Genomic DNA, 11,066 nt, shown 5'->3' on the forward strand with positions numbered 1-11,066 from the left:
ACCACAACTTAGAAACAAACCACATGACGAACGCCTTGAAGAACTTAAGTTATTTATCCTAACGAAGTGCAGGTTAAGAGGGGACGTCACTGAAGTTTTCAAAATCATGAAGGGACATGACAACTTAGACATGAATAAATATTTTGATATTGATCAGTCGTCAAACCAGAAGTAATGGCTGCAAAATTATGGGAAAGCATTTCCAATCCCATGAAGCAAAATATTTCTTCTTTAACAAAGTTGTAAATATCTGGAACAGATTACCCTCAGATACCGTGAACAGTATCTCAATTGAGACATTCAAAATCAAAATAGACAAGTATTTGCACGAGAATCCTCAGCCGACTCATTTTCTGTCCGAAGAACTTGCTTTTATAGCTATGTGTAAGTTCATTCCCCTTGTATCTACAAGACACCCCGTAAACAACGTACCCATACATAGTGTCACGTGACGTCATTACATATTTTTCAGTTTATTCAATGCAAATAAAGTAATATAAGCACAGATTAGGATCCACACAGATATCCCTGAGTTAACGGTCACTTCTCTGATTTCCGACCTGTGATGGGTTGTGGATCACTGAGGGTCCCTGTTGGCCAAGCGACCACCATCGGGATTTTTAAAATGTACCAGGGGTCACTGCTTCAGGATGAAACTTGTGTACTTGCCCCACATGGAAGAGTTCCTTGTCTCAGTGGAGTGAACGGAGCTAGGGCCTGATTGACTGCTGCCTACAGTACCTTAAAAGCGCTAGGCAAGGCTGCCACACCACCCCTAAACATCCACACTGTGCAGTCCCCTCGTGTCTATAGGACACCCCGTAAACTTAACATAGTGTCATGTCACGTCATTGTACATCTTTCGATTTACTTAATGCAAATGAGGTAATATATAGTATGCACAGATTAGGATCTGCACAGATAGCCCTGAGTTAACAGTCACTACTCTTACTTTCAACCTGTGATGGGCTGTGGGTCACTGAGGGTTCCTGTTAGTCGAGTGACCACCATCGGGATTTTTATTAATGTACCCCATCGGGATTTTTATTAATGCACCCCATCGGGATTTTTATTAATGTACCCCATCAGGATTTTTATTAATGTACCAGGGGTCACTGCTTCAGGATGAAACTTGTGTTCTTGTCCCACATGGGAGAGTTCCTTGTCTCAGTGGAGTGAACGGAGCTAGGGCCTGATTGACTGCTGCCTACCTAAAAAGCACCAGGCAACGCTGCTGCACCATCCCTAAACATCCACTCTGTGCACTGTACATCCACACTGTGCACTGTCCAATCTCCTTTTGTCTAAGACACCCGTCTTATATATTTTTCAATCTCCCCAATGCAAAGAAAGTAATATAAGCACAGATTAGGATCTGCACAGATAGCCCTGAGTTAATGGTCACTACTCTTACTTTCGGCCTGTGATGGGCTGTGGATCACTGAGGGTCCCTGTTAGTCAAGTGACCATCATTGTTTTTTTTTTTATGTACCAGGGGTCACTGCATCAGGAGGAAACTTGTGTACTTCTCCCACATGGGAGAGTTCCTTGTCTCAGTGGAGTGAACAGAGCAAGGGCCTGATTGACTGCTGCCTACCTTAAAAGCGCCAGGCAAGGCTGCCGCACCACCCCTAAACATCCACTCTGTGCAGTGTGTAGTTTCCACATTATGTCGACAGACTTCCCATTAAGTCAATGTACCAGTTTATAATGTCATGCCATAACTTTTAGTTTGATTATTTTCTCTTTCATGTTACTCAGTCGGGTAGCTTATAGATAAAGTATTATAGAATGTGACTTTTCCTTTCTGGTATTTCCTATGAAATTTCCGTGTCAGTTTTTCCATGCTGCATGGTGGTTTTTCTCACTTTTTCCTGGAGGCTTTGGGGGTGGGGGAAGCCTTCTTGCTTTACTATCCTTATGCTTCAGCATGTAGAGTTAGATCTTGTAGTCATAGTTATCTCTGTAACAGCCTCGAAGGGACCATGAGGTCTGTTGCTGTTTGCTCTCCTATGTAGTCCTATGTAATTAGAACTGACTGTACCACAGCCAGGGTACTTACAGCACGTTTGAGGCTGCCTTCTCTAAAGGCTTTAGCAGTGGTGAAAATGCTCTTGAAGCATGTACAGTAAGCTAGTGTTGTTCTGCACTTACAATAATTCTTTGCACTGTGAGTTATAATTGTTTAACACTGCACATTGTTAATTGCACCATGCCAGTTTCAACCGCCAGTTTCAACCGCCAGTTTGAACTCCACAGTTAATCCTTTGCAATCTAAATTCTAATTTCTTAACACTGCACAACACTGCAAATTCCCGTGTGGTATAGTGGTGAGGTATTGCAGCTTATTCACTGTTTATTCACAAAAAACGAGCACGAGTGGCTTCCACTGTGATAAGCACCTGCTCAAGATCGAAGTTAGGCAGTAACTGTTGGTGCCTTGGTGGTGACGGGGAAACAGAGTTGCCAGATTGCAACGGCCACATTACCAAACTCCTCAATTTTCAATTGCCAAATTTAAGTTTTCATTACCTAATTCGTAAAGCTAGCATTAATTCTTCAATAATTATATATACAAGTGTAAATAAATGTAATCACTCTCCTTATAATTAACAGCATGTTGATTATTTTCATGCTATGTTGGCTAGCAGATCAATCAGAGAGAGCAAACAATCCACAATCTCCATCCTGTGTATCTTCATACATGTAAAAAATCCGTTTGGTAATGCATTATTCTGATTCATTACCGAACGAATTTTTCATTACCAAACTGGCCCACATCTGGTAATGAAAAATACCAAATGGCAACCTTGACAGGGGAGGGCGGAGGGGGGAGGAAGGAAGATGCGAAGGGTCTGTGGTTTAACAGCTGTTCTGTGCCGCGCGGCAATTTCAAATTACGGGTGGGGAAAAATTCGGATTTTAGGGGGATTTTTTTTTTTTTTTTTTTCTTTTGGCCATTTTTGGGTTCCAAAGGTCCAGGCCCATAATGTCCGGTAAGTGAGGTGTCCGGAAAGTGGGCGTCCAGAAAGTACAGGGATTACTGTATATATATATATATATACTGTATGTATGTATTATGTGGGTCCTCTCTCTTTCATATCCCATTTCGAATCAAAGAGTAATGCTGTGGATCTCCTCTCCCACTGCAAAGGTGACGACGCAACAGTTACTGCAATATTAAACTATTCGTAATGATGCATAGTTTTCTATCCCACAGGATATGTATGAACGTTTCATCCCCTTAAGCTCTGATCCCATGTCGTGGGTGACAAAGGGACGGGCTGGCTATATATCCAGCAACCACTATGCCGAGTACACTGTGGCACAAGTCAACAGTGGCAAGCACACTCCACTTGTCCGCACCATGAAGGTATATATACAAGTATAAGAATATCAACGTAGACGTTTGGTAATCTGTAAAAACAGAAAAAAAAGAAAAAGAAAAAAAAAAAAAGCCTTGGTAGTAAATGTCAGTCTCACCAGGAGCAGGGTTTGGTCAGTTATTTCTCTTCTCAGTTAACTGGGTCCCTTAGATTGGGTTCGTGTGGATTATCTCTACGTCTTTTCTCTATAGCCTAAAACAACAGTGATAAAGGCAAACCAGTTGTCTGTGCCATCAATGTTTAATTTATTTAACCAACTCTGGCTAATTCATAGTGACAAGAAAATGAATTGCAATGAAAACACATGCAAGTTTCTTATTTCACTAATGTTTAGGAAGGCACTGATCCTGTCATCAAAGAGGCCCATCATGCCCTTCATGTTTTGTACAGTCGGCCTAAGAAGTGACGGCGGAGTATCCAGATATCGGTCATCGATAATGTACATATTCTTCCTTATATATTTACCAGGTGAAACCTATTATGTGAAACTGTTACGGAAAACAATAAATGAAAAAGGACCGTTATATTTCAAAACTGCAGGAAGCAGTTCGTTAATTACGATAACAGAATATCCTAAACGGAACTAATTGAAAATTCAGAACTATCGCTCAAGGAGTCAGGAATAATTTGCTGAGTTCATATATCGCTTCCCCAGAGTTGTTTCCCTCCAAAATTTAACCCACAGCTGTTCAAGTCTGTTACAGATATTTTATGAACATAGGACACCAGTAATCTGGTGTATGGATTTTTTTTTTATTCATTTGTTTTTCCTTCCTCTGTTCTGTTATTTAAAAAAATATATATATATAATATAGTAAAACGCAATAATTTTTGTAGAAGCGTAATATTAAAAAGAAAAGAGCTTTATTAATCAGTTAAAATAAGTCATTATTATTTATAATATAGTTTCCGTTACAATACTAAGGAATAATTATTTTAAAGTCATTTATTTCCGTTTTTGTTGTTTCCATGGTTGACGACAGAAAGCGGGAATGCGGCGTAAGTTAGTAGGCTATTTTAAATGGTTCGATCAACATGAACGGAAGGAAACAACTTTTACTCAAAGACATGCAGTTATTACACTGCATCTGGCATGTTTTTTCATTAAGAAAATCCTCTTAAAGTTTTAAGATAAGCCAGAGGACTATCAATAAATGAAAAATAAGGAAAACCTCGAAAATTTGCTGAGAGTCGGAGCTCCTTGGAGAATGACCAACTTGTGTCATAGCCTGGTATCCTCGGTGTCTAAACAATTGGCAAGAGAAAGAAAATGTAGATGTTCACAAACAAATCACTGAGTTCAAAACTTTCAAATCAGCACTTTCAGTTAAGCAGGACGCATTAGTAAATTAGAAAGAAGGATACTAGAGATTAATGCATAGAGCAAAAAGTATGTGCTTTTGCATTGCAAGAGTATAAACTCATGCTTTGCTCCTCTTCATTGTCTAGTGTATGAGAAAATGGTAAAATCTCTCATATCTTACAAAATAATTTTGCATGAATTAGGAATAAAGTCGCAAATTATTATAAACGAGGGAAAGACAAGGAATAAAAGGCAGAATGGTCTTGCTGCTGCCGCAAGTAGGGTATCATTACAAAGATAAACTTCATTTGCGGCATCCTTATTGTTGCTGTATCATCACCACTGTATTTGAATATAAGGTAGTGTATTGCGGTCACGTGAGTTTTAACTGGTCTTCGAAACTAGAGCATCTGTATTTGAAATCCTGGGAAGCAAGTACATCAGGAACATAAGGTTATGCTGCGCACCATGTGCGGAGTTAAGCATTATACATCCATTCAAATTGTGAGAAGTATCTGAGTGTTAACTTCTAATATATCACCACCTATGTTACTCTTTTTACATGATTCTTAGCGTGATATATATATATATATATATATATATATATATATATATATATATATATATATATATATATATATATATATATATTCTATGACGTAATGGAGGCACAGAAGTTTTACCATATATTCACTAAGTTTTCATTGACCGTATATCAGTGCAGAGTGACCGAAGCAATCTGAAACTCGGCCATCACTTCTTGGGGCGACTGTATGACAGCGACTGGATCAAAGGGTGAGCATAAGCTATTGTTCACGACTGTACGTACCAAAACGTTTTGCCATCTCATGTAAACCCATACACTGTACAACAAGCACGCTATTTTTGCCCTGTCAACACGAGGACGTTATCTTACTTCATTCTTGTTGGTAGCAGATGATTTTATTCAAAGTCGGAGAACACGATGCTATTTTTGGATTCAATGGGTCACATCCGACCCATTAACTTCCAAAACGTCTTCAAAGTTGAATACACCCGACTGAAGATAGTCATTTATTGCTATGATCCTGACTTATATTTTCACCTAAAAATTTAGTAAGGTAGGATACAGAAATAAAAGGAGAAGGAAGCATAAAAAAATAATAATAATTAATATAAAAAGCATCACCGTAGACAAGTAGATAACATTCTGCCCTCCTAAATGAAACACCCTATATTTATATTCCATGCCCAAATCGTTTTAGTGTTGTATATTCACTCTCAGCAGAATAACATCGTCTTGTCAGCCTGAAGTTACTCCCGAAGTTGCCTCAATCATGTTGGCTAATGGTAGCAGTATTAGCGCTCTTAGGCTGTGATACTCTCAGCTAATTAAAATAAGTTAACATTAACTCGAATTTAATATTATTGTAGAGCTACCCTTTATAATGAGTGTTAATTCTCATAGCATTTACACTCTCGGGCTCTTTTATGACTCCTTTTCAGCTATATACAATCGTCTACCGATATCTGGAAGCTTAGAGTTGTCCCGACCAGGAGAATGACTGTTAACAGTATTAAAGCTCTCTGGCTCCTCTCCTATGAAGCACTCTAGGCTGCGTATAATCGTCTGGCATTAAGTACAATGAAATACTAGAGTTATGCCGGCATAAGAGAGTTAACGGTAACAGCAGTGACTCTCTTGGATTCTTAGACTTGCTCTTAATTGAATAAAATCAACTAACGTTGGCTAGAAACATGTGCCAGAGATTTCCTGATCACGAAAATTAACGATCCACTTCCCTTATTAGAAGCATGTGTTACACTTTCATTATTTTAACCCATTAAACCGACGGACTCTAGTTTAATTCAGTTTTGCTGTTGAAATACTGTTTATTAGTGGCCTGGTAATGAAGGAGTTAAACTTTGGCAAACAGGTTTATATATTTGCACACAATTCCGTGTTCCAGGTGGAATAAGTGATTTCGTAGCACCTCTTCTATAGAGATTTATTTTACAAATAACAATTTTTAATCTTCTTATTAGGTACAACAATTATGGTTTACGTTGCATAAATAACAAAAGAAAACAACATGGTGAATTAGGTAAAATGAATAGCGACGGAAAAAGGTTTTACGAAGCCCGCAATGCCAAATAGGACTCTGCATTGAAGACTAAACAAACGGAAGTTATTCAAGGTATAGTGTATACTGTCACTAAGAAATGTGGTGAATATTTCACCCTTTAGTTGGAACTACCTACACTGCATTTTGTCTTGACTAATGGCAGGCGGTTTCAGTACGTTCATGAGATACCTGGTCCGCCAGATTTGTACAAAAAATAATAATAATAATGAAATCATTGCGGTACCATTCGCATTTTGGTCGATAGTAAAGGACTTTCTATTATATTCTTGTTTACGACGGACTGTCATAGCAACTTACCAGTGAAGCTCAAATAAATATATGTATTTCAGGTTTATTTTATCATTCAAATCTATGATGGATAGTAAGTTGACCCCTCCATTCTGATGACGTATTTTACATTTAATTCTTGCTACTACAAAACAATTATATTCACCGTACACATGACTTTTCGAACTGGAAAGGTTTTATTATATTTCATTAGCCCTTCAGTAAGAGAAACCTTTCTTAACGAGTAAAATTAATCTGGAAGAAGAAAGTATTGCCTAAATAATACGTCATCGTAGTGAAGGAGTTAATGTGTCGTACTCCAGGAATGCACGTGGCCATTCAGTGTCGGGATCGCTTATCAGAGCAACTCGCCGCTCAAGCCTAAATTTGACCAAGTGATTAACAAGATAGTGGAGAGCGGACTGGTACACATATGGTTCCAGAACTCTCTCAGGGTTGTGAAGCAGGTATGTTTACTGACTTTTCAAACATCATCATCTTTCATTCTTAATGGCGGGGTGAGGTAGAATCCAGAAACAAGCCCAGAACTCAAGTTTCAGTTTTCCAGTTCATAACTATAACATCTTTTATCTTTCTTCGTTTTGTTCTGTTGACTGTTACATCTAGTAGTGGCCAATGAGTGCTGCTCATATGTCCTTCATGTGTTTGCATATATATGTTCTCTGCCCATCCATATCGATGGCATATAAAAACTTTTGTCACACATCCTACTACATTGATTCGACTCTCTTAGGCACCACTGTAGCTACAGAAATCCACCCCCTTTTGCACATCACCAGCACGGGAAAAGGATAAATCTGGTTTCCACTCTCACTTCAAGGAGAAAACCCTGTTCTGCAGTGGACCTCGTAATTTTGAGCTGTTAATGTCTCATATGTTCATGTCTTCTGTTACCGACTGATTGAACTGTATTCATCATTGCTTGTGCTACACCTGAACCCCCCCCCCTTTTTTTTCCGACAATCACAAATTATATACCATGTACAACGGTTTATTGATATCTGACATTTCTTTGTTGTATTCCATTATTTGAGTACTATTATATAAATTCACCTGCATCATTAATAACATTGGTAAGACAGCCGTTAGCAAATACCTTACCTGATGTCGAAGTTTCAAAGGCTTTTTCTATTTCTCTTGTAACGTTGGTATATAATTATTTGACCGATCACTTTTCCTTATTGAATGGAATTGTACTTTTCAGTGTGCGAAGGTCCAGGTGAGGTAATGTAATTGAAGACTGTGTCGCTGTATAAATGCAATGCGGATAAAAAGGACTGCACCGATTTTGATGTAGAAGTCAACTAAGCCTACCTATGAAAGCTAATGTATGATCAACATTTGGATACGTAGTACAACATGTTGAACACCATATGAGGAAAGAACAGGGAGAGTTTAGTTTATCAATGAGTGAGTTTGTGTTGCATGCTGTACAAAACATGGGAACTTTCTCAAAAGTATGAGACACGTGTATGTTTGTGTATGGCTCTTTTTGAATTTTGAAAAGGAATATTGTACGATTTGAAGTGAGAGTGAGGTATTATGGCGAGTGATATATATAAATGCTTCGGATAGGAGGAAATTTTTTGTCACAAGCTTCTACCAGATATACAGTATATGAGATGCGGGGATGGGAGAGAATGGTGTTGCATCAGAATTTTGTAACTCCATGTCTGATAGAGGGAGAATAACCAAGAATCAAAGTGATAGAAGTAGATGCTTGAAGTAGGAGTGGAGATGCATATGACATGGGCAATATTTCTTTGCTAACATAACCGTTGCCAGAATGGCCCTACCCCTTTTCATGATATTCTTCATTTAACTATCGGTTCTGCAAAGCAGAATGGTATAATTTTCTGCAACCCGCCCTATACCAATGCGCGAGCTTCATGTGTGTGTGTGTGTGTGTGTGTGTGTGTGTGTGTGTGTGTGCACGCGCGGACTTTAACTCCTACGCTATTTGATGGATCTGAATGAAACTTTCCAAGTGAGTTCGTCTGATTACTGAGAAGGTCTTCCATTAAATACAATATTATAACCATGAGGTTTAGGAAGGTCAGCCCAAGCTTACCAATCAAAACTTCTCGGAGTTAGTGAACGAAAGGCAGAAACTCCTTTGGTCTCTTAGCACATGTACAGCGAACTCTCATCCATAATGCGATATTTAAGGCGAGTAATTCCCTCCCAGTGGTTAATGGGGGTCAGTTCGGGGTCAATCCCCTTCACAAAAATAATAATGACCAGAGAAAGCGAAAAGTATGCACAGCGATTTCAACGAATCTTCTCAGATCAGTTTGTCTTGTTCCTTGATAATGTCTTCCACTTCATAAATTTTCCAACATTACTTTAAGGGGGGTCAGCCTCCCTCCAACACTTATAATGGATAGAAAATAGGGGAAAGAGGACAAATATGGCTTTGATACCTTAGTATATGTTGCACATTGGACTCTGCCAGAAAAACGATATTTGGAAAGTGTGAACCCCCAGTGATTCTATAGTAAGAGCATCAGCCCCTTTCCCAAAAATAAAAACGATCAGAAATGGGGGAAAGATATGAATGAAATTTCCCAGGTGAGATCGTCAGATTCCTCCGAAGGCTGTCCACACTGTATACAGTTGACCAACCACGGTTTTTAGGGAGGTCAGCTATCCATCACCCAAATAAAAATTCACAGCTAAAGGAGGGCAGATATATTTTTGATATCTTATTACTTGTTGTGCAACGAATATCCATCTGCAATATGATATTTGGGGAGCGTGACCCTCCCAGTGATTCTTGGGCGGCTCAACTCCACTCCCACAATTAAAAATGATCAGAAATGGGAGAAAATAAGCACGTGGACTTAACGAAAATGGCATACATATCACACGGTTGGGTATGCAGCTTCCATGTTTTCTCTGAATGCACAAGAAGAAATAGCACATCTACCTTATTTAGTTGTTCTTCTGTGTCATTATTTTCTTACAATATCGACAGGGACGGAGTAAGCAGGAAGAAAGGGAGAGCGAGCAGGTGGTGGCTGAAACATCCAATAAAATAATGTCACTGAGTATTGACCACATGCAAGGAATCTTCTACATTCTGGGGCTCAGCTACATCTTCATCTTCATAGTGTTCCTCATTGAGATACTTAGCCACCGGGAATGACTGTAAATCTATGACCGTTTTCTTGTTGGGTTAGGGGGCTTCTTAGGTCCTTTCAATGCTACTCTATATCCAAACAGGAAATTATAACAACCTCTTCTCTGATATTTATTTATGCATTCATTGTCGAAATCAATAAGAAAATAAAACTATTCAAATCTAAACGTTGGTTATATGCAAAATAAGTCCCCAAGTAACAAGTACTATAGTCGGTTTCAGGGAGTTGATGCACAGATTTTGCCAGCTGAGTACAGGTGGAATTGGCGAGATGTTCTCGCGCGGTGATTGGCTAATTCCCGTTGTGTTTGAATGTGCTCCAACTTGACTTGTATTCCAACCAAAACCCTCATTTATGTGTAAGATACCGGATTATAGAGATACAAATTAAAGCAATGATATCTTTAATGATAAATATGTGGCTATTAATTTATCAAAGATAAACATGAATGATATGCACAACAAAAGTAAAAGTCTCACCTTGACGCATACGGACAGAGTTAGTGACTGCGACAGGAATTCAGACGTTCATAGCAAGGTGGCTCCGAGGTCCTGTGATGAATGTTTTTCCCACCACTACTACACAGTGTCACAGTCTACAGTCTACACCATGCCCTTCCTTACCTCATCTCCTAATATACAACCTCACCCTGGATACGTTTAGCTTATCTTCAAATAATCATGATTTGTGTGAATACACACACAAACATCTCACTGGGGTCAACACATGCTATTCTCAATATACTGTACATACACATTTTTATTACCTTCGTAGGTTACAGTACCTTCAAAAAACCTGCATTTGTTTGTAATCATAGTGA

General features: G+C 38.8%; 1 protein-coding gene across 1 annotated transcript in view; it reads left to right on the top strand.

The window, feature by feature from the left end:
- The window catches only part of LOC145397001 (putative glutamate receptor), a 272,738-nt gene extending 262,487 nt beyond the window's left edge, over nt 1-10,251 (top strand). Inside the window, exons 10-12 of the mRNA XM_080270225.1 lie at nt 3,221-3,373; nt 7,406-7,549; nt 10,081-10,251. Coding sequence (XP_080126351.1) covers nt 3,221-3,373; nt 7,406-7,549; nt 10,081-10,251 — 468 coding nt within the window. The remainder of the gene's footprint in view (nt 1-3,220; nt 3,374-7,405; nt 7,550-10,080) is intronic.
- The last annotated feature ends 815 nt before the right edge of the window (nt 10,252-11,066 follow it).

The sequence above is a fragment of the Coenobita brevimanus genome, chromosome 40 (assembly GCF_032717465.1).
Source record: "Coenobita brevimanus isolate Jiangsu-jjx chromosome 40, ASM3271746v2, whole genome shotgun sequence".
Taxonomy (NCBI): domain Eukaryota; kingdom Metazoa; phylum Arthropoda; class Malacostraca; order Decapoda; family Coenobitidae; genus Coenobita; species Coenobita brevimanus.